At 68.3% G+C, this 24,604-nt stretch overlaps 2 protein-coding genes across 9 annotated transcripts in view; one reads left to right on the top strand and one right to left on the bottom strand.

The window, feature by feature from the left end:
• The window catches only part of RADIL (Rap associating with DIL domain), a 71,307-nt gene extending 65,393 nt beyond the window's left edge, over positions 1–5,914 (top strand). For 5 of the 6 annotated variants that reach the window (XM_080676582.1, XM_080676577.1, XM_080676578.1 and 2 more), the window contains 6 exons: positions 2,824–2,974; positions 3,944–4,134; positions 4,276–4,621; positions 4,768–4,910; positions 5,219–5,358; positions 5,698–5,914. In XM_080676582.1, the coding sequence (XP_080532708.1) occupies positions 2,824–2,974; positions 3,944–4,134; positions 4,276–4,621; positions 4,768–4,910; positions 5,219–5,358; positions 5,698–5,803 (1,077 nt within the window). In that variant the 3' untranslated portion in view covers positions 5,804–5,914. The remainder of the gene's footprint in view (positions 1–2,823; positions 2,975–3,943; positions 4,135–4,275; positions 4,622–4,767; positions 4,911–5,218; positions 5,359–5,697) is intronic. The other variant, XM_080676579.1, reaches the window with a different exon arrangement.
• A 1,677-nt stretch (positions 5,915–7,591) lies between these two features.
• AP5Z1 (adaptor related protein complex 5 subunit zeta 1) lies at positions 7,592–17,654 on the bottom strand. 3 transcript variants are annotated; one of them, XM_080675084.1, is made up of 17 exons: positions 17,550–17,654; positions 14,721–14,858; positions 14,304–14,490; positions 13,727–13,868; positions 13,432–13,541; positions 12,918–13,086; positions 12,531–12,668; positions 12,204–12,241; positions 11,960–12,122; positions 11,225–11,403; positions 10,613–10,755; positions 10,146–10,286; positions 9,578–9,689; positions 9,156–9,253; positions 8,645–8,777; positions 8,358–8,572; positions 7,592–8,159 (listed from the first exon to the last, which is right to left on the bottom strand). In XM_080675084.1, the coding sequence occupies exons 1-17, from the start codon at positions 17,588–17,590 to the stop codon at positions 7,889–7,891; spliced, it is 2,418 nt and encodes an 805-aa protein (XP_080531210.1). In that variant the 5' UTR covers positions 17,591–17,654; the 3' UTR covers positions 7,592–7,888. The 3 variants fall into 3 exon arrangements, with proteins under 3 accessions (XP_080531210.1, XP_080531209.1, XP_080531211.1); XM_080675083.1 differs by having other exon boundaries at positions 12,531–13,086; XM_080675085.1 differs by lacking the exons at positions 14,304–14,490; positions 14,721–14,858; positions 17,550–17,654 and having other exon boundaries at positions 12,531–13,086; positions 13,432–13,536; positions 13,727–13,804.
• Between the last annotated feature and the right edge of the window lie 6,950 nt (positions 17,655–24,604).

The following is a 24,604-nucleotide window of genomic DNA, read 5'->3' as shown; positions in this document are numbered from 1 at the left end:
TTGCCCCGCGTGCTGGCTCCGGAGATGGAGGCAGGGGCCCTGGGCCGAGGGCTGTGCCCCGCAGGCTCTGCTTTCTGACTGCCCTGCCTGGGCCTCCGGAGGAACGCAGCCCTGCCGGCCTGGATTTGAGCCCAGAGTGACCCCCAAAAGTGTAAGAGTATATTCCTGTTGCTTTAACTGCGATGTTGTGGTCACCTGTTACCCCACCTCACCCTCCTCCCTCACCAGCTGCCTGACACAATTGTCACAGGTCATCCCCGGAGCCAGACCAGAGGTGCTCCCTGCCTGCCTGGCAGCACCCTCACGCGCCCCCGGAGTGACCGTGAGCGTGTGCACAGGGCCATCTGGGGGGGGTGTTTGAACCAAGGCGGTGGTGTGGCTACTTGCCACCTCCAGGCCACGCCCTGAGCGGACTCCAGCACAGCGTGATGTTCGTGCCGGGACAGTGGGCACTTCGGTTTTGTATAAAAATGGAACAATCCACTTTTCCAAAAGATCAAGACCCAGAAGCCCCAAGAGGCACCACCCCACTGCTGTGAGCAGGGGCGGAGCTGCGCCTACGGAGTGGGTGGCGGGCACGCCACACAGAGCCTCTGTTTAAAGGCCACGGGGACTGAGGAGTAGCACTTCCACACGGAGAACCCCAAGCTGTTCTGCTGGTGCTTTCCTCGGGGGCATTTGCCTCAGCGGGGATCAGGGTCTGTGAGATAAGAAATCTAGGCTTCGTCCAGATGGGGCCAGAGCTGGGGAGGAGATCAGAGCAGCCTGGCCGTCTCACAGGCTGGGAGACAGACGTGAGACCCTTGAGGAGCCTGAAAGGATCGGTGCTTCCCCTCATGACATCTGAGAAAATTGCAAAGCCCCCGGGTATGGGATGGGAAGGGCTTTAAAGCAGCAAAACCTCTGAAAAGCCAAGTGGAACTGGTGGTAGTTTGACCTCCACTGGGTCAGGGTGATCGTGACAGTGAAGATGCATAAACCAAACTGGTGGTGCAGTTAAAGCAGTGCCAACAGGCAAAAAAATAGCCTTAAGGATACATGTCAGAAAACAGGGAAGGCTGGGCGGTAACCATGAAGCAAGAAAAAGAAAAGACAAACCCGGAGCAAGCAGAAGGAAATCAGAGAGAGCCAGAGTCAGCGAAACAGCAACAAACCTGAAGAGTGAAAAGCAGAAAGCCACGCGCAGCTGCGGGGAGAGCGGGCCGGTCACCAAGGTGCCTGCTGCTCAGCCCCGAGCCTGCCCACTGCAGGGCGCGGCGAAGGTGGGAGAAGCAGACCCGAGGAGCACACGCTGTGGTTCCCACGGTGCAGGGCTCAAGACCTCAGCAGGGAGCCTGCCCTGCGAGACGGCGCTGACGCCCTGCAGGCGCTGGGCGCACAGTGCCCGCTCCTGGCCTGGCCGCCCGCAGTGCACCTGGTGAGCAGTCGCTGAGCTGCGCTCGGCGTGTGCACCATTCCAGGGTGTGTTGTCCTTCGGGACAGAATGCACACAGAGGAGGCAGCGGGGCGCCAGCCCTCCGCCCCCCTCGTCCCCTTCCCACACCCGGTGTTGGCTTCCTCTGGCAGAGACTGCTCACCCCTGGGGCCCTTAAAACCAGGGGCCTCCAGGCCGGGGACCAGGGTCTCCCCTGACAAGGGCCTTCCTAGAGCGAGCGCCCACGAGTGCTGGGGCCCCCCACCTGCCCCCGTGGCTCAGCGTCCTCCGAGCAGGAGGTGCCGGCTCTGCAGCAGAGGCTGCGGATATGGCTGATCTGAGCGGGCCTGGTGGCCACGCCTGTGCTTCCCTGGCTACAAGGCAGGTGCCAGCAGCCACGCCACAGCAGGAGGGGTGGAGGCAGAGGCGGGGCGTGAGGTCGGAGAGACAGGTCGGCTGGCAGACTTTCCCGTGCAGGGCCAGGTGGCACGTGTTTCAGGCTCTGCGGGCCACGTACGTCGAAGTCCCAAATTATCATCATCTTTTAAGCCCTTCAGAAAGGTGGAAAGACGGTGAGGCTGTACACAAGCATTTGCAGACTGTTCAGGGAGAAGAAAACCTTCGAGAAGCCACTCGTCCTCACAAAGGTAAACGCGGCACCGCACAGCTAACACGAACGGCTCTGAGAGAGAGGAGAAGGAGGCTCCTTGGACAGTGAAGTCTCAGCGGCCGAGTTGGAAGATGCAGTTGAGGAAATCACCGGAACGCAGAGCAGGGAGCTGGAAGCGGGGTGCTCGGTGCCCGCAGCCGGAGAAACAGCTCAGGGCGGCGGGGATTCTAGGAGCTGGGAAATCAGCAAGAACCACGGCGGGCCAACGGCTGCCCGGAGCTGGGGCGTGGCCCGGGTGTTAGCAAGAGGACGGCGTGGACACTGATGACCACAGCCCGGGCCTCTTGCTGGCGGCAGTAAAACCGAGCGAGGGCGAGCCAGGAAGAAAGGCGAAGGAAAGGACCGGCGTTCCCACAGCAGGAGCCCAGGAAGAGCCGAGAGAACAGCGGCCCGGGAGCAAACCAGCAAGGCCAGCCCGCCCGTCGCACGCTTCTACACGGAGCACCTTGCACCGGCCCACGTGGTCCCAGCACGTGGCCCCGTGCGTGGAGCCAGAACATGGACAGAGAAACCCGACAGCTTCGGAGAGGAACGCAAGCAAGACCCGTCCAGTGGTCCTGCCTGTGACCCCGGGCTGACCTCCCACCAACGTGGGCCCGGAGGCCTGCGTGCTGGCTTGGGACACGGCCTTTGCCTGTGCTTCCGAGAACGCAGAGGCAAACCATCCCTGGGAGTGGGTCCTGCTGGTGCCTGTGCCACACGGGCCCTGACCTCGAGCGCCTGCCTCCTTGTCCCTTAGATGAGCTGGGCCAGCCTGCAGGCCGCATTCCCTGCCCTGAGCCCCGCGCAACTGCACCGGCTCCTGACTCAGTACCAGCTGGCCTCGGCCATGGGCCCCATGAGCGTCTGGGAGCCAGGCGCCCAGGACCGCCCCGAGGCCTTCAACTCAGGTGAGCCCCTCCTTGTCAGGACCGCACTGGGGCGGGGCCCTCCCGGGGGCCTTCCCTGGAGGAGCCCGCAGAGCACCTGGCGCCTCCGCCCCGGGCTGTCTTCCTCCTCGGTGCCCTGCCCTGTCCCCCACTTGGGGACCTGCACAGCTTGGGGGTCAAGGACCCCACAGCCCATGGCCAAGTTGTAAACTTCAGGCTCAGGCCTAAGGTACCCCCTGCCCCTCCTGGAGCCTGAGGATGGGCCTCACCCAGTGTCCAGCCCACCAGGAAGAGAGCAGCCCACATGCTGGGCACCGCGGCACCACCCATGGAACATTCCCGATCACGCATGTTCACACACACAGCGCACATATGGACGCACCTATGTGTATTTTTATAGATTAGACATAGACAGATGTGCACTCTTCATTAGCATCATCTGTGTCCTAACAAGGACGGAAGGAAAGGATGGTGGAGGACACAACAGTGGGGCATGCGCCCCGCTTACCTCGGGTGGGCGCGGAGGCAGGGACCATCTCAGCAGGGCTGCCGGCTCCGTGTGTCCCATTTCTGGTTCCCGGCCGAGGCCCGTGTTGGGAGCAGAGCCTTCCTGCTGGAAGGGGCTCACGTTCAAGTCCAGACCAGCGTGCAAAGGGGCCGTCTCGGTCCCGGTGCCGTGGGGGCTGCAGTCAGAATGGGCCGGGAGGTGGTAGGAGCAGGTGTCAGCCAGGGCTGCAGACTTGTAGGCTGATGCTCAGCTCCTGGAGGGAGCTGGTGGGGTGCAGGCTGGGGGTGTGGCCAAAGTCCAGGGGGCGGGGCCTTGTTCATCCGGGGTGGTCCCTGGGATCCACAAGGAACCAGAGTGCAGTGTGGGTGGTCACCTTGCCCGGGCCCTCCCCACGGTCCTGCAGGTCAGTCTGCATGGTCCCTGGCCCCATGTAGGGGGCGGGCGGCCCCCTGGGCGGTGCGGCATCAGTGCTCTCCCCACAGAGGATGTGCTGGAGTCCTACGAGAACCCCCCGCCCATCGTCCTGCCGAGCGAGGGCTTCCAGGTGGACCTGGAGGCGGACTGCCCGGACGACAGCATCTACCAGCACCTTCTCTGCGTGCGCCACTTCCTGTGGGGCCTGCGGAGCAAGCCGAGCGCCAGCGGGGGGGCCCCCCAGCCCCAGGCCCTCGAGGTACCACCAGTTGCCGGTCTGGGTCCGAGGCTGCGGCTTTGACAGTGGGGTGGACGCGGGGCGAGAAGTGGGAGGGGGCTGGGCCCCTGCGTTTTCCCTCCGGGACAGGAGCTTGGTGCCTGAGCTGTCTCTCTCCTTCAGGGCCCGCACCCCCCCACCCCTGAGGGGCACCCCGAGGGCCAGAGCTGCCCCGTGGCTGCCAGGGCCCCTGGCAGGGAAGCACGTGGAGCTGGCCCAGTGCACCCTCCTCCCTCGGCCGGGGCTCCCCACGCACAGGGTCCTCCAGGAAGGCCGCGGGGCCACGGGAACCACAGGGGCCCCCAGGCTGGGCCCCCGCACACAGACTCCTCCTGCCTGCTCACGCCTCCCGGCACCCCACTGGAGCCCCCTGGCCCTGACTGGCCCCACCCTGGCGGCCCCCGTGGGAAGGCGCGCTCAGAAGGGAGGAGGCCCGGACCGGGCGGCCCCCGGGGGGCGACGCCGGAAGGTGAGACTGTGGCACCTGCACTCAGCCGGCTCTGCTGCGCCCGCAGGGCTCTGGGTCACCCCCCTCCCCTCTCCCCCCTCCCCCTCCCCGTGGCCAGCTTGTCCTGGCTTTTCAGTTCCTGCCCACGGGCCCTGTTGCTTGTCCAGCAGGAGACGGCGTGGCCCCCGAGGACGAGCCCCCGCCGGCCCCCTCCAGCCGCAGCTCCAGCGCCGACGACTTCTGCTACGTCTTCCAGGTGGAGCTGGAGCGAGGCCCCTCGGGGCTGGGGATGGGCCTGATCGACGGGATGGTGAGTGGCCCTGGGCCTCTGTCCAGGACCGTGGCCTGTGCCGGCCGCTGAGCCTGCGGGGTGCCGCCCACGGGCGGGACCGGGGACTTGGCGGGCATCTCCGTGGAACATGGGCAGGGAAGGGCCTGCGGGAGCCGCCTCCCGGCCTGCTGTCCTCCAGCCTGGCCTGGGCCCTGAGGGCCGGGATGGGGCCCAGTGCTGTCCGCAGACAGCGATGACCTGGCCGGGCCTCGTGAGGGTCCGGGGCTGCGGTGGCCATCGCGGGCCCCCCGCTTGTCCGCCCGGAACTGAGGCCTCTGCTCCCGCAGCACACGCCCCTGGGCGCGCCTGGCCTCTACATCCAGACCCTGCTCCCCGGCAGCCCCGCGGCCGCGGACGGCCGGCTGTCGCTGGGGGACCGCATCCTGGAGGTGAACGGCAGCAGCCTGACCGGCGTCAGCTACCTGAGGTACCCACGCCCCGCACACCGGGGGCGGGGGGAGCCACGGGGCCAGGGCCTCCTGCAGCAGAGTCTGCTCACTGCTCCCGAGGGTGTCCGCTCATCACCCCACTTTAGGGACGGGGACGTGGAGGCGCCGCCCCCGCCCTCCCTCCCTCCCTCCTCTCACCCGACTTGCAGCCACAGGCCACCAGGGCCGAGCCCCCCGGGTGGGGTGGGCAGCACAGGCTGCCGGGCCAGGCCCTTGCACCCGCGCACCGGGCCCCTGCGGTGAGGCTGGGGCCTCGCCGGCACCCCAGGAGGCTCGCGCCCCTCCCCTGAGCTCGGCTGTCCTCCCTCCCGCCTCAGGGCCGTGGACCTGATCCGCCACGGCGGAAAGAAGATGCGGTTCCTGGTGGCCAAGTCGGACGCGGACACAGCCCAGAAGATCCGCTTCCGCTCGCCCCCTCCCTAGGGCCGGCTGCGGGACGGCCTGCGCGTGCACGTTATTTATATGGCGGGGGCGCCACAGAGCTTTTATGTTTGGAGATTTTAATGGAGACACAGATTCAATAAACTTATCTTTCATATTCTTGGAGAGCAGCGGTGCGTGGGGCCGGCGTGGTGCGTGGGGTCAGGGCGGTGCGTGGGGCTGGCGTGGTGCGTGGGGTCAGGGCGGTGCGTGGGGCCGGCGTGGTGCGTGGGGTCAGGGTCTGCGGGGAGGGCCCGCTGGACCCACCCAATCCCCGGCAGGTCCGCTCAGGAGACCCCGGGAGACGGGCCGGCCACGGCGGATGGTTTTGACCGAGGCCACCCTCCGCGCTGCCCAGAAACAGGAGCGGCAGGGACACGCGGGGAGCCGATCCCGGGAAAGGCCGCAGCCCCGTCCGCGTGCACGTGGCTCCTGGGACTCATGCCCCGCACGGTCCCAAGAAGGGCCCACCCTGTCGCCCGGGCTCCGGCCTCACGTCCGGCTCCGACCTGCAACCCCTGCGCGTCCACCTGCCCTGCCCCTTCCTGACCGAGGCGCGCAGGCCGGGGGCGGGGGGGTGAGTGGCGGCGACAGGGGCTCCCGCGCGCGGCTGGGCGTCTTGAGCAGGTTCAGCCCCGGGTGGCCGCGTCCTCTTTGCAGCGCTGGGCGCCCGCGGGCGGGGACAGAGACCCTGGGGACGAGCGGTCCGGCCAGTCAGCTGCCGACGCAGCCTTCGCCTGGCCTTGGGTTTGGTGGAGGCCCCCCGCCCCCCCGCCGGGAACGGAGTCGTGGGCGAGTCCCAAGCCCTGGGCCCCACGCCGCCCCCTGGCGGGCACAGGAGGCTCGGGTCGTGTGGGGCCCCGGGATCCCCTGCCTGAGGGCGGCCTCCCACCCGGTCCCCAATGCTGGATCAGTGTATTTAAAAAATCCTTTTAATACACGGCTGAGCCCGAGATGACAGGAATGCCCCAGCCCCAAACGGAGCTCCGAGAGGCTGGCGGATTATTGGGGGAACACAGGTGGGGTGGGCTGGGGCGGGCGGAGTCCGCCCCGTCCTGGGGGAGTCGGCGTCCTGGGCGCGCCCACCTGCGCATCCCGAAAGCGTCCTGAGGCCGGACACCAGGAAGGAGAGGCCAGAGGCCGGCCCCGACCCCCGGCCCGCCTCCGCAGCGGTCTTAGGCGCCCGAGGGGCAAGCCCGCCAGGGCAGGGGCAGGGCCTGGCACGGAGGGCGGGGCGCGGCCCAGGCTCGGGGCAGCAGCGCCACCTCGTGGCCTGGGAGCTGACCTACAAGCCGAGCCTCCTACCCGAACGGAAGAGTGGGGGGGCTGTCGCTGGGCCTGGGGCCATCCCCTGACCTGCCACGCCCAGCAAGTCTCCCCGGGGGGCAACCCGGGTTTGCTGAGCCCAGGTCCAGGGCAGGTGCCCGTCCCTGGGAGCCGGGCGTGGGCGCCCTGCCAGGTGGGCCTGCCCTCCCAGTGGCAGGAGGTGCGCCCACCCCAGGCCCGCAGCCCATGGCCGGCCCTGAAGACACGCGCTCCCCAGCGGCAGCTGCCACGGTGGGTCCCACACGCCCTTCCAGGCTGCGTGTCCATGAGCTTTACTCCTGGGCCGCCCGCCCCACGGCCACTGAGTGGAGGGAGTGTCCCGCCCGGCCAGGCCGGGGCCGTGTCCAGGCCGCTCTCCAGTAGCACCGAGGAGCCCACACAGGGCAGCAGCCACCGGTGGGGGTGCGTGTACCCGGCCCTCCCCGGGGCACAGGGAGCGGAGGGAACAGCCTGTCTTGTCCCACAGTGACTTCCCAGCGGGTTTATTGGGGCTGAATGTCCTGCAGCTCCCGCCCGCCCCAGGGCCTAGCGCAGCGTCAGGACGTCCCGCAGAGCTCAGCATGGCCCCGCGGGAGAGGGTCGGACCAACACCCACAGGTGAGACCGTGGCAGCCCACCCCACCGTGGGGCCGGGGCCCACAGGCTTCCTCCTGGGGCTCAGGCCCTCCTGGTTTCCTCCTGACCATGAGGCCCTGGCTCGGCCCGAGTACCAGGCTCCGTCCGAATCTGCGGCCCGGCTGGCATCAGCCTGGTCGCTGCCCCTCAGCCCGGCAGGAGGCCCGCCTCCTTCTCCACCAACCGGCTGACGGTGCGCAGGGCCAGCGGCAGCGCCGTGTTGGTGTCGCGGTGGTAGCGGGGCGCGGCCACCTCCACGCTGGGCGTGAGCACAAACTGGGCCACGCTGGGCATCTTCAGCAGGTTCAGCAGCTCGGTGGCCCGCGTGCCGATGGCTCTCTCGTCCTCCCGACAGCGCAGGGAGCCCGCGGCCGGGCTCTGGGCCAGGGCCCTCATCTTGGACAGGAACAGAGAGACCCTGGGGACGAGGGGCCGGCCCGTCAGCTGAGGCGCCCGCTGGAGAGGGGAGGTGGCAGTGCACAGTCCACGCCGCCTGGACACAGCCAGACCCCCGGGTGCTGAGCTGTGCCCGGCCCCTGGGGCGGACGCCTCCCAAGCCACTTTCCTTTCTTCCCGGGAGCGGCCGGTCCCTCTCCCTACCCACCCCTCCCCGTACCTGGGGATCAGGTCTTGGCTGCGGGAGGCCAGCTTGGTCAGCGTGGTCATAAGCGCAGTGACGAGCTGCGGGGGACACTGGGGGAGGGTGGCCGAGGGGCGGGACTGGGTGACCTCGAACAGCAGGGCCTCCAGGGCTTCGAAGAACTTGTTAATCTGGTCCACGGTGCAGCGCCGGTCCCAGCTCACCGCCAGGTACTCGCCGACGGCCCACACCTGCGGGGAGAGCGCCTCAGCCCCTGCCAGGCCCGCCGCACCGCGCCAGGAGGGGACAGCCGGTGGCCTTACCACGGAGGTGAGCACGCTCCCACCGCTGCGCAGGCCGCCCCCGCTGCCCACCAACTCCAGCAGCTCCTTCGCCAGCTCCACCACCAGGCAGGGCCTCCGCTGGCACAGGCCCAGGAACTGGGCGCTCAGCACCCTGCAGGGCACAGGGCTCTGTGGCTGCGGCCGCCGTGCGCAGCCCCAGCCCCAGCCCACCCAGGACAGCCGGGAGCCGGGCGGGGCGGTCGGGACAGAAAGCAGTTCCGGCCCCTAAAGAACCTCTCGCCCCCTGGGGAGGAGCCGGGACAGCCCTGTCCCCGGTCCGATGAGTGGAGTGCAAGGGTCAGGCCTCCAGAAAGGGGGACAGACGGTGTGGGAGGCGGGAGGGCCTGGGAGCACCCGGATGTGAGACGGAGGGGTCTGGGGCGCCGAGGCTGGGCCGGGGGTGGCAGTGCTGCAGCAGCCGGAGGGGAAGGGGATGTGTCGGGCCAGTGGGACCAGGAGGGGGAGCCCGTGTGGCTGCGGGAAGACTCACTGGTTCACGCGGGCCCCGTAGCCCGGCAGCTGGTAAAGCGAGTCACTTCTCTCCAGGAGCAGCCGAGCCAGCTGGTTGGTCAGGGCCCCGTCAGCGAACTGAGAGCGAGAGCGAGGCAGACTCAGCCCTGTTCGCAACACCTGCTACTGCTCTCGGCTCTGTCCCGGGTCCCGGCCGGGGGCCACTCGCCAGCCCCGTCTGGGGTGGCCGCCGGCCGAGCGAGGGGACAGGGCTGGGCGGGGCTGGAGGGGCCTCTGGCTGACCCTCGGTCCCTGCTGCCGGCGGGTCCTCCGGTGGGAGTGAGGCCGGGGCAGCGGGGCCTGGGCGGGGCTGGAGGGGCCTCTGGCTGACCCTCGGTCCCTGCTGCCGGCGGGTCCTCCGGTGGGAGTGAGGCCGGGGCAGCGGGCCTGGGCGGGGCTCACCTGGGTCGCCGCCGAGAAGAAGGCCTGCAGCAGGGTGGGCACCGCCTCGGCGCACTGCAGCACCCGGGCGCAGCTGGCCATGGGCTGCAGCAGCGGGTAGAGTGGCGCCAGCCTGGGGACAGGGCACAGCCCGCTGAGCGGCCGCCCAGGCCCCCCCGCCTGGTGCCCAGGGACACGCTCTGAACACGGGAGCCCGTGTGACCCCCAGGCCAGGGCTGCGGGGAGGCAGGGGTCCGGGTGCGTGGACCAAGTTCTGAAACCACTCGCACGGCTGGCTCATCGGAAGGTCGCCCGTCACCACGCCTGCCTGTGCCCCGAGCTCCGCCCTGGCACCTGCGCTCCTCGGGACGGCCCTGCCCCTGGGACCCGGGAAGCTGGCGTCTGGGGTGAGGAGGCCTCGTGCCGTTCTACGGCTCCTCGCCTGGGCGCTTAGCCTCAGTTTCTCCATCTGTATGATGGTGTCACCGGAGTGCCCACCGCGCGGGGTCGCAGAACTGGCGCCGTGCGCGTAGCAGAGCCCAGCCCGGGCGCCAGGGCCTGCCCAGGGCTCCCGGCCCGAGGACCCTACCTCTCGGGGGCCCCGCTGGCCTCGGCGCGCAGCAGGTGCTGGAGAAGGCCCTGGAGCTGCGGGTCCTGGAAGGCGTCGGGGCAGCCGGCGGTCCTGAGGGAGGCGTCCCAGAGCGGCCTCTCGGACGCAGCAGGTGACAACCTGAGTGGACAGGCGCCCGAGGCGGGTTCAGGTGTGGCTCTGGGCACAGGCCCCCCAGGCAGGACTTGGCCCCCACCCTCACGGGCACCCCCTGGCCAGGGAGAGACGCAGATGCCACTGTGACATCACAGCGCCCCGACCCAGTGAGGAGCCTTGGGGTGATGAGGGAGGGCTGGGGGACCCAGCACCTGCGAGGGGGCTGCGGGCAGAGCAGGAGGCATTCTGCGTCGGAGGCGGCGCAGAGCAGAGCAGCGGGCAGCAGCAGGGGCCTGGGCGGGGGGTGGGGGGGCAGGGGGGGCGGGCCAGGCGGGCGGGAGCAGGCTCACCGGAGCTGCAGGTCCAGGGCCGCGGTCAGACACGGCAGGTCCAGCAGCGCGTGCAGCATCTCCACGGCCGTGCTGGCGTCGACCAGCGAGGGCAGGAGCGCCACGAACTCGGAGGTGAGGGGCGGGCTGTTCCAGGCCAGGAGCTGAGGGGCGGGCAGGGCAGCTCAGCGGGGCAGCGGCCGTGCCCTCGTCTCTGCTGGCACGGGCGCTGCGTAGGTGGGGCAGGGGTGCCTGCGCCGGGCCCCTGTTCTCACTTCACCGGGACCCGGCGTCTGAAAACACTCCCATGTTTTTTCACTGTTCCCTTTGCTTCCGCATTCACTTTTGTACTAACAGCCAGACATCCACGTGTCACACTCCGAAAGCCAACGGCACCAGAAGGCTGGGCTCCGGGCCTTCCCCTCCCCGGGCCTTCCCTTCCCGAGAGGGGCCCGCAGGCTCCGCCCGACGGGAGATGGTTCACCTGTGAGGCCCTGACACCCAGCGCCCACACCCGCCCTCCACCCTGCATTCCAGGCCGCCCGCCCCGAGGCCCCAGGACAGGGGAGCAAGCCAGGGACACTGCACCCCCCCACCCCCCAGCCCCGGCACCCCGCCCCGCCCCACACGTGCCTTGAGGAGGCTGGGGAAGCTCCGTCGGAGGAGGCTGAGGTTGCGGCCGAGCAGGGGCAGGCTGTCCCTGCAGAACTGGACGAGCTCGAAGGCCAGCATCGGGCTGTGGAAGTGCTCGGCCGGGAGCCTGCTGAACACGTGCTGGCACACGGCCTCCGCGTCCACGGCGGCGGCCTCCCCTGCAAGCAGGGGGTCAGGGCAGCCAGGGAGACCGACGCTCTGCCGCCGCTCCTCCCAGGGACCCTGAGCCGCCTGAGGGCCGGCCGCACCCCTGGAAGCTGAGGCCGCTGACCGCGGTAACACTGAACTCGCTAATAAGCCCCTTTACACCCACCCCATCGTGCTAACCGTCCATCACAGCGATGCCACCACAGGCGGGGGGGAGCGCGGGGGGGAGCGCAGGGGGGAGCCCACCGCCCTGCCCTGCTCTTTCTTTTTTAAATCCTCACCCGAGGACGTTTTCCCACTGATATTTAGGGAGCGTGGGGGAGAGAGGGACAGAGAGAAACATCGATGTGAAAGAAACATCGACTGGTGGCCTCCTGCATGAGCCCTGACCAGGGCCCTGGGCCAGGGAGGAGCCCACAACCGAGGTACATGACCTGAACCGGAATCGAACCCGGGACCCTTTGGTCCACAGGCCGACGCTCTATCCACTGAGCCACACCGGCCGGGGCCTGACCTGCACTTTCTCCCGCGAGCCGGGCAGCCCTGCCCGTGCGGACCCCAGCTCACCGTGGCTGAGGAAGAACTGGGCGAGGGGCAGCAGCACCCGGGCGCAGGCGGGGTCCCCGCACAGCCGCGCCTGCAGCGCCTTCAGGCAGGAGAGGGTGCGGTACAGGAAGGAGGGGTCCTGCCTACAGAGCACGTCCAGCACCAGCACGGCCTCCACCAGGCACTGCGGGGACCAGGCCACCGTCAGAGGAAGGAGGGGAGCCCCCCGGGCCCCGCCCCACCTGCCCCGGCCGTGGGCACTCACGGCTTTCTGCAGGTCCGAGTCCGCCCTCCGCAGGGCTCCTGGGGAGGAAGAAAGGTGGCTGGCCTCTGCACCAGCATCGAACGGCCCAACAGGAGGTGCATGTGTCCCGGGAGCTCGGGGAGCGGGCGGGGGACCCCACTGGGAGTGGGGGGGCAGGCAGAGCTCGGCAGAGAGCCACCCCAGGGGAGGTGTGATGGGTGCTGGGGACGCAGCCCGAGAGCCTGGGCCCGGGTCTGTCCAGGGCTGAGCCCCGGGGTTCATGCCCCCCAAGGACACAGGTGCTGAGCCCATAGTAGGGCCTGGCGGGGGGACAGCACCCCAACTCACGCCGGTTGCTCTGCTCGATGAGGCGCTGGCAGTACTCGAAGGCCTTCTCCCGCAGGCGCTCGGGCGGCGGCAGGCGGCCGGTGGAGGAGGCGGCCGACAGCACGGACAGGGTGGAGCCCTCCTGCTCCGACCTGTCATCTGGAGAGAGGACCGCGGCGCTGGGGGCCGCGGCCCAGAGGACACCGGAGCTCCCCGTGCCCGGGGTCAGCCACGCCGCTGCCCCTCCCTGGACCCCCTGTGCAGAGGCTCCAGCCCCAGGAAGCCGGGCTGAGCTGCTCACTGCGGAGAAGGCCCCGTGCAGAGCCTGCAGGGCCTGCCCCGACCTCCACTGCGCTAGCGCCAACGAGGCTCCGCCCGTGGCCAGTCCCCGGGCATGCCAGGCCCCACCTGTGTCCGGGGCGCCCGGGCCTCCGGGGCCGCTGAGCTGCAGCCAGGCCCGCAGCATGGAGAAGGCCTGCACGTTCAGCCACTGGTCCTCCGTGAAGCGCTGGGCCGTGGACAGCACCGTGAAGAAGTCCGTGGCCACGGCCCCATCGACCTCGGTGACAGGACCCGGCTGCAGGCGTGAGGGGGGGGGGGCGCTGGGTGGGGCTGAGGTCGGGCCCGCCCACCCTTGTCTCCGAGCACCAGGCACATCCCCTCTGCGCGGTGCATACCCGCCGGCTTGGAGCCAGGAACACGGCCTCCATCAGGCACGTGACCCTCACCAGCAGGTCCAGGCCTCCATGACCCTCAGAGCACCGTGGCCGGGGGCTGTGGCCCTGTGACCCCCCCGCTCTCCCCACCCCCACCACGTGGAGCCGGGGCAGGTGGAGGACAGGAAGGCAGGGGACTCTGTGGGCAAGGCTGGCGAGGTGGCCTGGGACCCCGGGGACAGGAGGCCCTGAGATCCTCCACTCACCTGCCGGGCCCGGGGCGTGAAGAAGCCCCCAGAGGAGGGGGGGAGCGCCTGCGGGATGCTGGCGTAGCGCAGCCAGTCCACCAGCCTCTTGTTGAGCAGGTTGGCCTGGTCTGCGGGGCGGGACAAGGCCGAGGGGAGCAGGGGAGCCCCACTCACTGCTAGTCTTGCTGAAGGCGAGCAGCCCCACTAGCCACTTGGACACAGCGACCCGCCCCCCCGTCCTCCGCCCCCCACCCCCCCGCCCGGGCTCATCTCTATTCTGGGACGGGGCAGGGGGTTCTCCAGGAACGGGTACCTTCATGGAAGGCGCCTGGGGCCAGGCTGGCGACCTTGGACACGACCGGGAGGAGGGGCCTCAGACTCGGGCCCTCGGGCTGCCGGCTCTCGAGGACTTTGAAGACCCGCTGGCCCACGTTTCTGACCTGCTGTCTGTCGCCCTGCCAATCAGACCAGGTGGGTGTGAGGGCCCAGCGACATCTGGAAAGGGGACTGTCCACTCTGCAGGCTGCCACTCGGTCAGCATCATCGCTGTGAGGCCGCCTCTCAGGGACTATTCACGTCACCACGGCAGCCCTGGGCCCGAGTTAGCCTCCACCCCGTCCCGGGCACTGCCCGTCTAGGAACCCGGGCACTGCCCGTCTAGGAACCCGGGGAGAGGGACACGGGGACGGGGAGCTGGGGGAGGCAGGGGCAGGCGTGTCTGCTGGTCGAGCATCCATGCGCGGCCCCCCAAGGCCCCATGAAGACCAGTGAACGGAGGGGAACCCCAGCGGAGCCGACCCGCATGGGGACCGCTCATCGGCCCGCTGCTTCTCCCCGGGCCCCAGGGCCACCAAGGGCCGGCGGTCAGCCTGGGCGGTGAGCCACGCTACCTGGGCCAGGAGCACCGAGGCCACCAGGCTCAGCTGCCGCGGGCTCTGGACGTGGTCGCAGGACAGGCTCAGGCCCAGGCAGGGCGCTGTCTCCCGCAGGATGGCGGCGCAGAGCAGCTGCAGCGGCTCGGGGCGCGCGGGCGGGCACAGGGCGGTCTGCAGCAGGTCCACGCACGCCTTCTCCAGCCTGCGGCGGCCGGACACAGCGGGCGGCGGGTCACACCACAGGCAGCGGGTCACACCGCGGCCAGAGCACGGCTCCCGGGGTCCCCGCCCACCCCCCCTCCCCCACCCCAAGGGGCCCGGGGCAGGTGACAAGGACTTTACATGCGAGGCCCTTGAGCGCTGGTGTACGTGGACAGACTCGAGCGCCAAGGTTGGCGCCCCCGCCGGGCACGTCCCGAGGCGAGCACTCACTTCCTGCCGTATTTGGTGGCCGAGACGATGAGGAAGAGCCTGCGCAGGGCGTCCACGGCCTCGGGCCCCGGCTCCTCCTTCCGCAGCAGCGCGCTGAGCCGGGAGCAGAACTGCCGCAGCTCCTCGTCCTGGACCTCCCTGCGCAAGCGGACGCGTCAGCACCTGCACGAGCCCTGGCCCCGGGGCCCGGAGCGGATGCCGAGTGACACGCCGGCCGGGACACAGGCCCGGGGTCATGGGCAGAGGGCTTCCACCATCCACACGCCTGGCTGGGTCTCCACCCGGTTCCTCTCCCCCCGGACTCAGCGGTCCAAGGGCCACCCCCGCCCCCCGCTGGACGGGCCTGTCCGGGGCACCTGCGGCCCCGGTTCCCATGACAACCCTTATTAGCAGAGATGCCACACATTCCCGTGCTGTTCTCCCAGGAGCAGAAGAACGAAGACTGCCTGAGTTTAGGAGTCAAACGTAAGAGAGATTTAATCTGAAACAAGTTGCTTTTCAAAAGGTTCCTTCAATGAGACTTGAACTGCGGGGACCAAGAGTTAAGTGTAATATAATAAAGGGCAAGTACTGCATACGCTGTAAGGTAAAGCCTGTTATCGCTCCTGGCTCGAATATTTAACTCGCTTATTAATTAAGAAATAAATATGTATTGAGCATTGCCAACAGGCAGGACATTTGGGAGTTCCCACTCCGGCCCACAAAGCGAGAAGGAGCATGCCACCCCCCGTGTGCCCGCCCCGAGCCGTGGCGGAGGCCCCTCCGCGCACTTGGACCAACCAGGTTTGAGCCCAGGAACCCTGAGCCGAGAGAGACAGGGTGTCCCAGCCGAGGCGGACAGGTTTGGTGAACATCCGAAGGTGGGGCCTGGCTCGGTGCCCGTATTCCCTGTTCTTACCCGATGGCTGCAGACCAACCCCGGATTCCCTCCCCTCGGCTCCCTCTAGGGCCCCGGCCGGTCCAGGAGCTTCTAGGCAAGGAGCCCGAGGGGAAGCTGCCTGGCTGGTGGCGATGGTAACGGCAAGTCGCAGAATGGCGGTGCATCTCGTCCCACGCCATCCCTTCCCCGTCTCCGGGTCACAGGACCCTTCCCAGGCCAGGCGCCCAAACCCTCCCACAGCTCCGTCCGCTTCCAGCCCAACTCCAGACGCCAAGGCTCAGGGCCCTGCGGCCCCGACTCCCCCAGGAGCAGCGCGCCTTTCCTCTTGCTTCTGGCCCTTCGCACAGGCCCTCACCCCACACTCACGCCGCGCTTCTGCACCCGTCACGACCTTCTCCACCCGTCACGACCTTCTCCACACTGCCCCTGACCTTGCTGCGCACGCCCCTCCCCTCCCCTCCCCTCCCCACACGAGCCCACCTTCTTCACCTCTTCTCCAGCTCACCCCAGATGTTTCTGATAACGGTTTCACCCTTGCTTTCCAGCTCTGAAAATCTTGGAAACTAAAATTCACTCCGGAGTCTAACTCCAAACCTTAGCGATATAAAGTGCCATCAAAACCCACAGGTGCGCCCTCGCCCGTTTGGCGTCGGCCTGGGGACTGAAGGGTCCCGGGTTCCATTCCCGTCAAGGGCACATGCCCAGGTTGTGGGCCGGACCCCCAGTACCGGTCGTGTAGGAGATTCTCATCATTGATATTTCTCTCTCCCTGTCCCTTCCTCTCTGAAATCAATAAAAATATACTTAAAAAAACCCACAGGTTTAATTAAAACAAAATCCATAGTGAAAGCCAGTAAGACCTCCCTGATGGTTTAACTTTCCCCCAGTCCTCCCCGAGAGAGACTGTGAAACTCCTACATTTCAGTGATGGTTTTAAGCGTCCTCTGTCCTCCAGCCTGCCCCCCGCCCCCCCCCCCCAGACGGGGAGGTAAGAACTCAAACAGCGAGGCTGTCCTGCCTTTCACCCACTCAGGGCCTCAGGCAGGAGGTCGCCAGGAGGACACCAGGGCGAGTGGGCGCAGCTCTTTCCTGTCTCTCGGGAAGACCTTTGGGGAGAGCGTGTCCCCGCTGAGTGAAACGCTCGTGTTAGAGACACCCGTTTTCATGGAGTCCAGCCCCCAAGTCCACGTGGACGCGGGTTAGAACACGGGGACCTGACCTCTGTCCATCTCGTGTGTCCAGGCTCCGCGGGCCACTGGGAGCTGGTGCTGCCAGCCCAGCCCCCGGCTCCCCGAGACCCTCCAGGTCCTGTGAGCAGAGAAGGGTCCCCTCCTCCAGCCTCTGGAACAGCCTCGCACACGAGGCCTCTCCCCAGGCTCAGGCCTCCAGCCCCTCATCTTTCCCACCGCGGCTCAGAGCCCACTTCGCTCCTTTCAAACGTCATCATGGGCTCGCGGGTCTGGTGGCACCGACCCGCACAGGGGCCGATGGCCGCGGGGTTCCGTCCCGGCCGCCTCCTGCTTTCTCCCATCACCGGTTAGTGGGGGGCGGGGGGGGGGTAACGACTGGTTAGCGGGAGTCCGGAGCCTGCGCGGCGCGGACGGCGGCGGGCACGTTCCCAACCCGCAGCGGCTCCCGCGGGAGGGCGTCTTCCCAGGGGACACGGCCCAAGGCCCCCCACAGGCCTCGGACGGCGCCAGACTCCTGAGCTGCGGCTCGTGGGCTGCGCTCTCGACCCTGGAGCAGCTGAGACACGGCGGGCAGCTTCCGGCCGCCCCGCCTCTGCCGCCGGCCCGGGGTCCCCTCCGCCAAGCCTCCGGCCGAACAACCGGCGAGACAACCCCGCCGCGTTTCCACTCATCCTCCCGCCCGGCTCAGGCCACCTCCTCCGCGACCCGCCGGGCCTGGCGGGCGTGGCCTCCCGTCCCCCGAGGGAGAGGCGCGGGCACCTGGCCTGGCGGAGCAGGCTCTCCGTCCCCGCCGTGAACATCCCGCCGCCGCTGGGGCGTCCCTGCCGCTCGCCACTCCACCGGCCGGGTCCGCGGTCCCGCCGGCTTCCGGGTGGCGTCACGTGCTGCGTCACGTGAAGAGGAGGACACAGGCCGCTGGCCAATGGGCTTTGGCGGAGCTTCGCGGGGCGGGGCCTGTGCGCCCGGCATCCAGGCACTCGGAACCTCAGCACCGGGGCACCCCGGGACCCCGGCACCTCGGCGCCCCCGGAACCCCGCGCCCCGCACTCTGCACACGGCTCCCGATGGACCCGGGCGCCCGGCCCCAGTGCTGGGTTGTTCCGAGAACACGGTGCCGTGTCGCGGGCGTTGCGGGTCGGATGCCCAGCGGGACCTGGAAACATCACACAAACCCCGCGGCGCGTGTGGTGCGGGCGGAGGCGCGCCCCGCGGTTGGCAAGGCAGCGGGGCTCAGCAGGTTCCCCTAACGCCGCCGCCTCCAGCACCGCCCCTGCGGCCTCCGTTACAGATGCCGCCGGGCCAGGGAGAGCCGGTTCGCCGTCCTCCCCGGAGCCGTGCCGGCCACAGCGCTTCCGCCTGCAGGCCGCGGGCGGCGGACACGGGGCGGCGACAGGGGCAATCCGGGGTGACACCGGCCGTGACAGCCGCGACCGGCAGCCCTAAGGCGGAAGCCCCAGGGCGGGGAGGGGGCGCGGCGAAGGCCCTGGAGGCTTCGTGGGTGAACGCAGGAGGACCGGCCCGGCGGCAGGACCTGGGGACGAAAGGCTGGGGGGGACGTGGGGGGCGAACGGGGGCACAAAGGCGCTGGCCGGGGGGAGGACCGTGTGTGGAGCGGCGGCCAGGGCTCCGGCTGCGTGTGTAGTGAAGGGAGAGGCCGCTCCCGCCCTCAAGGAACTGACAGCCGCAAAGACGGTGATCCAACGGCGGACGCACAGGGCGGCCCGGGATGAAAGCGGGGAGACCGCAGGGCAGGCGGGCAGTGCGCTGTCCTCCGGGGGCGGGCGCTCACCTGCGGGAATTCTGGACTCTGGTTCTGAGATGCCCTCCTGGGGCCCAAGTGCAGTGAGGAGGCGGCGGGAGGTGGTGCGTGAGGCCGAGGGCTCCGCCCAGGGAGGTGGGAAGGGGGTGGGGGCTCCCCCAAGCCCAGGGACACCCCGAGGAGGTTTACTCGCCATCATTTGAAGGATGGACTGGCGGAAGCTGGCCAAGGGGCCAAGGGGCGGCGGTGACAGCCTGTGCGTGGAGGAGGGCTGTGCTGAGGCCCGAGGAGCTGTGCGTGTGACACTATTAACCCGCCGCCGAGGCAGCCTGCGGGGGAAGCCCGCTCCTCGCCAAGGTTAATGGTGGATTGGCAGCTGACGCAGCACGTTCTGAGGTTGGGGTGCCCATCTGCAGGCTCCAGGCCCCGCTGGACGGCACCCAAGCCGGTCTGACCGCAGAGCTTGCGCCCGCCGCCCAGCACCCGAGCAAGCAGGCCCGCCGACAACACGCAGAGGCGGGAGCTCGCAGCTCAGCAGCCACGCCGCAGGCCGGCCTTGGGCGGGCGCAGGGCCCAGGGAGCCGCTGTGGGCACCTGTGGGTCTGGGAGTGGGGAGGCTCGCGGTTCATCCACGTCCCTGAAGCTGCAGAGACGGACCCTCAGGGAACTCACGGGGCTCGGGGCACCTCCCAGACCTGTCCTTCGCCAGTTTGCTTCTTCCGGGGAGCAGCCGCGAGGGCAGAGGCAGCAGGTCTCCCAGTCAGGGCCCTCTGGCCGGAGCCACGGGCCACCTGCCCACCCATCTGTCCCTCAGCAGCCACTCACGCAAGGACCACACTGGGGCAGCGTCGTTTCTTTAATATATAACTTTATTTCTGGTTATAGAAACAAATGCTAAGAGGAGAAACAGGCCTTCCCCGTCCACATACAATTTAATAGATAAAAGGACAGTTACAATAAATGAAAAACGAAATGTAGAAATTTTAAACTTTGTTATAGCTTTAAAACATTAACGTCTGATACAATTAGAAATCACATTCATTTCTCAAACTTTAAAAAAAAGTATGGCTCCTTTTTAAAAAAGTACTGTATCCCATCAGAAATGGAGAGGCAGGCCGCCAGCGCAGGGTCCCTCCCCGGCGCCTGGCTCCCGCCACCACGGCGGGCATCCGAGAGCCGCCCTGGGCTCCCCAGACCAGACTTCACTCACAGGCGGGGGCATCGCCACGTGACCTCCGCCTCACCCCAGGCTTAGACCTTAATTTCCGCCTTGTGGGAAACCACTGCTTTTAAAGCACTGATTATTAAACACGTTGTAAAAATACTTTAGACAGCCACCGTAGAAACACACACGCTCACACACACATACACCCAGCCCTAACAGCACCCGCCCCGCCCGCCCCCCAATTATCTTTACAGAATCATCTGTCAGATAAAAAAATCTCAGTATTGGGTTCAACGCTCCCTCACGTGCCCAGCTGCTGGGTCAGAACTCGGCGGATCTGAGTGAGACCCTGTCCCCATCTCCCCCCCCCCCCCCCCCCGTCCTGTTAGAACGTGAGCCCATAAATTCAGGGGGACCAGGAGAAGGGAAGGCCAAGCTTAACATGTTTGATTTTAAAATTCATTTTTACCGATTAAAAAAGATCTGGGCCAGGTGACCCGGCCTGTAGAGGCGAAGAGCTTACGAGGCCGCGGGCTGTTTCACACCCTTTAGGCCGTGAGGGGGAATCCATTTGTCACAGGCCCGCTCCAGCTCGGGCATGGGCAGGGCACGCTCCTGGGGACCCAGCTCAGGGAGAGGACTTAGATTAAAGCATGGACCCACATTAGCCAGGACGTCCCATGTCTCCCCGGGGGTCCCTCGGGCCCCGCCTCCCTGACTTCCCTTTTCGTTGTAAACTGCCAGTAAATGGATGAATCAAACCAGCGAGCTGCAGAGGAGGCCGGGAGACGAGGGTGAGCGGCAGCCTCTGCATCCTCTTCGCTCTGCGGCCGGCCGGTGACAGCGGCTCCCACTGCCCTGGAGGCGCTGGCGCAGGGACCGAGCTGTGCGCCGGCATCGCACGCGAACCCCCGTGAGGAACCGTGCTTGCAGCTCCCGCTGGCCACACGTCTCCTCCCACTTCTCCGCTGCTACCGGTGAACAGCAGGCGCAGGGAGCCACGGCTCCTTGGAGCGATGTCCCCGGGGAGCAAGGTGCCTGGCACAAAGCCACTGCTCCCTCGCCCTCTCCTAAAATGACGAGCAGCCAAAACCAGCCACTGGGTGCCCCCAGCTCGCGAAGAGATGTCGCTCCGTCCTGTGTGGAGTGCAGACCTGCGAGGCCTTCCGTCGCTCAGCAGCGGGCCAGGCGCTGCCGGGCATAGGCGGGCACCCCCACCGGCCTGAGCTGGCGCTTACAGGTCAGTGGGCCCCGCTGACCTCGCCCGTCTGATGACCTCAGACCCCAGGACTTTCTTGCCACCCCGGGGACCCGCTCAGCTGGCTCCCGGCCCCCCACGCGCACCTCCTGGCTGACATGGCCCTCAGGCTGTGGGCGGGCGGCCCCGCGGGGGAGAGGGGGGCTGAGGCCAGGCCAGAAAGAACCCTCAGCAAGGACGCGCCCCAACAGGCCGTGAAGCCCGCGGGGTGAACAGCTCAGCAGGTGACCTTCTTCCTTTTTCACTTGAGTCGAAACATTTTCCCTCACCAGTCAAATGGGCCTATTTCTCATTTCAGTTCCGAGGAAGTGCTCGGGGTGACCCCCAAATTCTTTGAAGCAGCTGTCACGAGTCGGGCGATGGGGACAGAGGGAGCAGCGGTGCTGGAGGGACGGTGGTGCCTGGGCCTCACGCCCCAGCGCCCGCACAGCCGGCGGCCGGGACCACGGGCCGAGGGGATGTGCTGCCGCCACCCGCAGGGGCCGCCGCAGAGCCTCCCTTGGGCCCCAGGTAGCAGCTTTGGTGAGAGGAGAGGCAGGCGGCGAAGTCTGGCCCAAACCCGGGGCTGAGCACGGGCAAGCTGCGCCGAGGCCCGAGGCCCTGACGTGGGAGCCAGGCCTGGAGAACGAAACCGTCACGACGGGAATTTGCAAAACACAGGAACCAACCGGGAGACGGACAGAAACGCGGGGTGGGGGTGGGGGGTCCGTGGCGGCTGCGTCCTCCCTCGCCTGGGCCCCGCGGGCCTGTCTGCAGCCACCCCGCCGCCCGTAGCAGCACGTTTGCGTGAGTAATTGTCCTTAGTGGAGCGTTACTTCCGGGCAGAGGTATCGCCAAGGGCCCGCAAGGACACTCGTGGGCCCGGCGGAGCCACGGAGCGGTGCAGGCCGTCCGGCCCCGCCTGCGCAGCCACCAGGGACGAGCTGCGGCGGCCCCGGCCCTCTCCCGGCAGAGCCTCGGTGCGTTTTGGTAACTTATTCTAGAACGAGTAGTGCGCTGTCGTCCAGCATCGGGACAGAGGCAGCGTGCGTGCGCCGTACCCCGAAGTCCGTCTCGGGGGGGAGCTGTGTTCTGGGGGGCTGGGGGTGCAGAGGCCGATGAGGGTGTGAACCCCGAGACGGTGACGTCCCTCAAGGGCAAAGCAGAGCGGGGGCTTGGGGAGACGGCGCAGCTGGCGGCCTCCTGCTCTGACGGCTCTGGGAGCCCTTCCTCCACCGCCACGTCCCCCACCCAACAGCGCCCCGTCCTGCGCCGCGAGGCCCCCGCTGTCTCTGCCACCCCCAACCCAGGAGCCTTCCCGCCTCGGCCTGAGTGACGGGCGAGGGGCGTCTGGCAGCGCGCCCCCTGGAGGTGGGAGACCTTCGGGGAGGAAGCAGCAGCGTCGCTGAGCGATGCCCAGGGCCTCACCCTCGCGGGCCGGGGGCACGGAACAACCAGCAAACCGTCTCCGGCTCAGTGGCGGGGCCTCCTCTTAGCGACTCGGGAACCCACTTTCCCCGTTTCCACTGGGCTTGGCTCTTAAACAGGAAAAAGAAAACACCCAGAGCCAGCAAACCCCAAGCGTGAGCCGAGAAGCCCGGCAGGGACACTTGTGTGGGGCCGTGAGCGGCCTGCGCCTGTGGTCGGGAGGTGGGGTGAGGCCCTGCAGACCGTGCCCGTCACGGCAGGCGTTCCCGGGAGAGATCAGCGGGGCCGGCCGTCACTCCCAACACCACACTGAGCCGCCTCGGGGGACGCGCACCTCGGCCCAGCCGCTCCCGTGACCTCCTCCCCGCGCAGGGTTCTCTGCGGTGGAGCCGGGAACGTGCAGGTCAGCAGCAGCCCAAAGCCGGTGCCCTCGGCCACTCGCCTCTTCGGCAGCCGTGAGCCCCCAGGTGACCACAGCGAAGGGTCTCGGACCCGAGGCTGCAGGGACCCGGGGATCGCGCCAGCAGACTTCTCGCTTTGCCAACCTTGGCTGGCGTCAGCCCACCCTGCACGCACCACAGGTCACAGGCCACCAGACTAGGCGCGCTCTCTCTCGGTCAGCTCTGAGGGCACCGGGCAACCTTGCCGGCTGCGGTGCACACCTATAGGTGCAGGCTGTGCCTGGGCCTCTGGCTCACGGGCCTCGGACACCTGTTGCCCGAGCCAGGCCCGCTCTGTGGTCGGATGACAGGACGAAGGCCCGTGCCCGAGTGGCAGCCCCTCCAGGCCTTGGCCTCTGCTCCCTGGGCAGCGCTGGCCGCCTGGTCCCTCCTCAGCCCCGCGGGGCACGCGTCGCCGTCGGGACCGTCCTCCCCCTCGCCCCCCTCCCTCCATTCCCCCGGCGCCTCTGGCTGCCGAGTGGGACCCTCACTGAAAAAGGACAGGAAAACCAAACATCTCAAAAGCCACAAAGAAGGGTCGGAGCCAGACCCAGCGGTCAGGCGGAGACCCAACCGTGTCCATGGCCAGGGGCCCTGCTCTGCGGCGCCGTGCCCAGAGGCACGCCCGTGGGTCCTGTCGTCAGGAGCCGGCGCGTCCGGTGACACATCCCCAAGGGAGGAGAGCAGCCGCAGGGACCCTGCTCAGACCCGCAGCCAGGCCTCCGCCAGCCCGTTCACGCCCGCCACCGCGTGCACAGCAGGCGCAGGAGGGAGCTGGCGGACAGGAACCGGCGCTGTGGGCGGAGGGGGTTCTCGTATGGGGGTTGGGGGGTGGGGGGGACCGAGGGCGGCGCCAGCTCTCTCCATTGCCCGCTTCTCTGGCGTCCCCGGAGGCGGCAGGTGGACTTCCCAAGAGCGTTGCCCCCGTGAGGTTCGTGCCACAGGAACGACAGGTGTTTTCCCGTCCACGCGGGAGGGGCCGCAGGTCCTGCACCGTCCTTGGCGCCTGGAGTGGGGACACCGTGGCAGCCATGGCGTGCGCCACTCCAACGAGCTAGCTGTCGAAATGGGTCTCGTGGGCGGTTCCCCTTCCCTCTGAGGCGGCTCCGCCCCGTGGCAGCCTGCAGCCTGCGCGCTCCTGGTGGCGATCTGGAGGGCGGGCCGCGGGGGAGCTCTGGGCTGCCGCCTCCGGCTGGTCCTCGCGCACGGCCAGCGCCTCCTGAGCACGCGCCCCAGTGCTGCCGCCAGGAGCAGGCACATCCGGCTGCAGGGCCGGCTCTGGTGTCGTCCACGCGGCTCTCGCCTCGGACGCCCTCCTTGAAGGGGGCAGAGGGCGAGGGTTCACTCCCAGGGACGTGGCAGCAAGAACCGGCCATGGCGTCTGCAGGTGGAAACCTCGGAACCAGACGGTCCCTCTGGGCTCAGATGTGTGGTGAAGCCCGGACTCCTCGCTGCATCCGGACAAGGACTCCTCGGTCCACAGCCACCGCGCCCCCCCGCCCCCCCCCCCCCCCCCCCCAGTTAATGCCAATGGATGCTCCTGGGCCACGACTTTAGGGGGAAGACGTCATGAACAGCTGGAAACGGGACCGCCCCTTTCTCGCCGGTCCGATGCATGCGCAGGAGCGGAGTGCGCGTCCGTCCCTCGAAGGCCTGCCTGGCCAGCTCTGCTCACGGCCGGGGCCGGGGATCTGGTCCTCGGGTGCGCAGCCTCCCCACGCCCCCTACGGGCCTGCGGACAAGCCGAGCTCGGGAGGAAGACAAAGAATCCCAGAACCATACACT

This window comes from Plecotus auritus, assembly GCF_963455305.1.
Source record: "Plecotus auritus genome assembly, chromosome: 6".
In the NCBI taxonomy this organism is placed as follows: domain Eukaryota; kingdom Metazoa; phylum Chordata; class Mammalia; order Chiroptera; family Vespertilionidae; genus Plecotus; species Plecotus auritus.
The sequence above is the reverse complement of the archived record's forward strand: the minus strand, read 5'-3'. Positions and strand labels throughout refer to the sequence as shown.

Bases quoted from the DNA above. Each gene is read 5' to 3' on its own strand.
- AP5Z1 (XM_080675083.1), bottom strand. From the start codon at position 17,590: ATGTTCACGGCGGGGACGGAGAGCCTGCTCCGCCAGGCCAG. The intron at 13,542-13,726 runs GTACCCGTTCCT...CCCGCCCCGCAG, and splicing joins CCCAGGCGCCTTCCATGAAG to ACCAGGCCAACCTGCTCAAC. The intron at 8,778-9,155 runs GTGAGTCTTCCC...TGTGCCCTGCAG, and splicing joins TACGGGGCCCGCGTGAACCA to GGTGCTGAGCGCCCAGTTCC.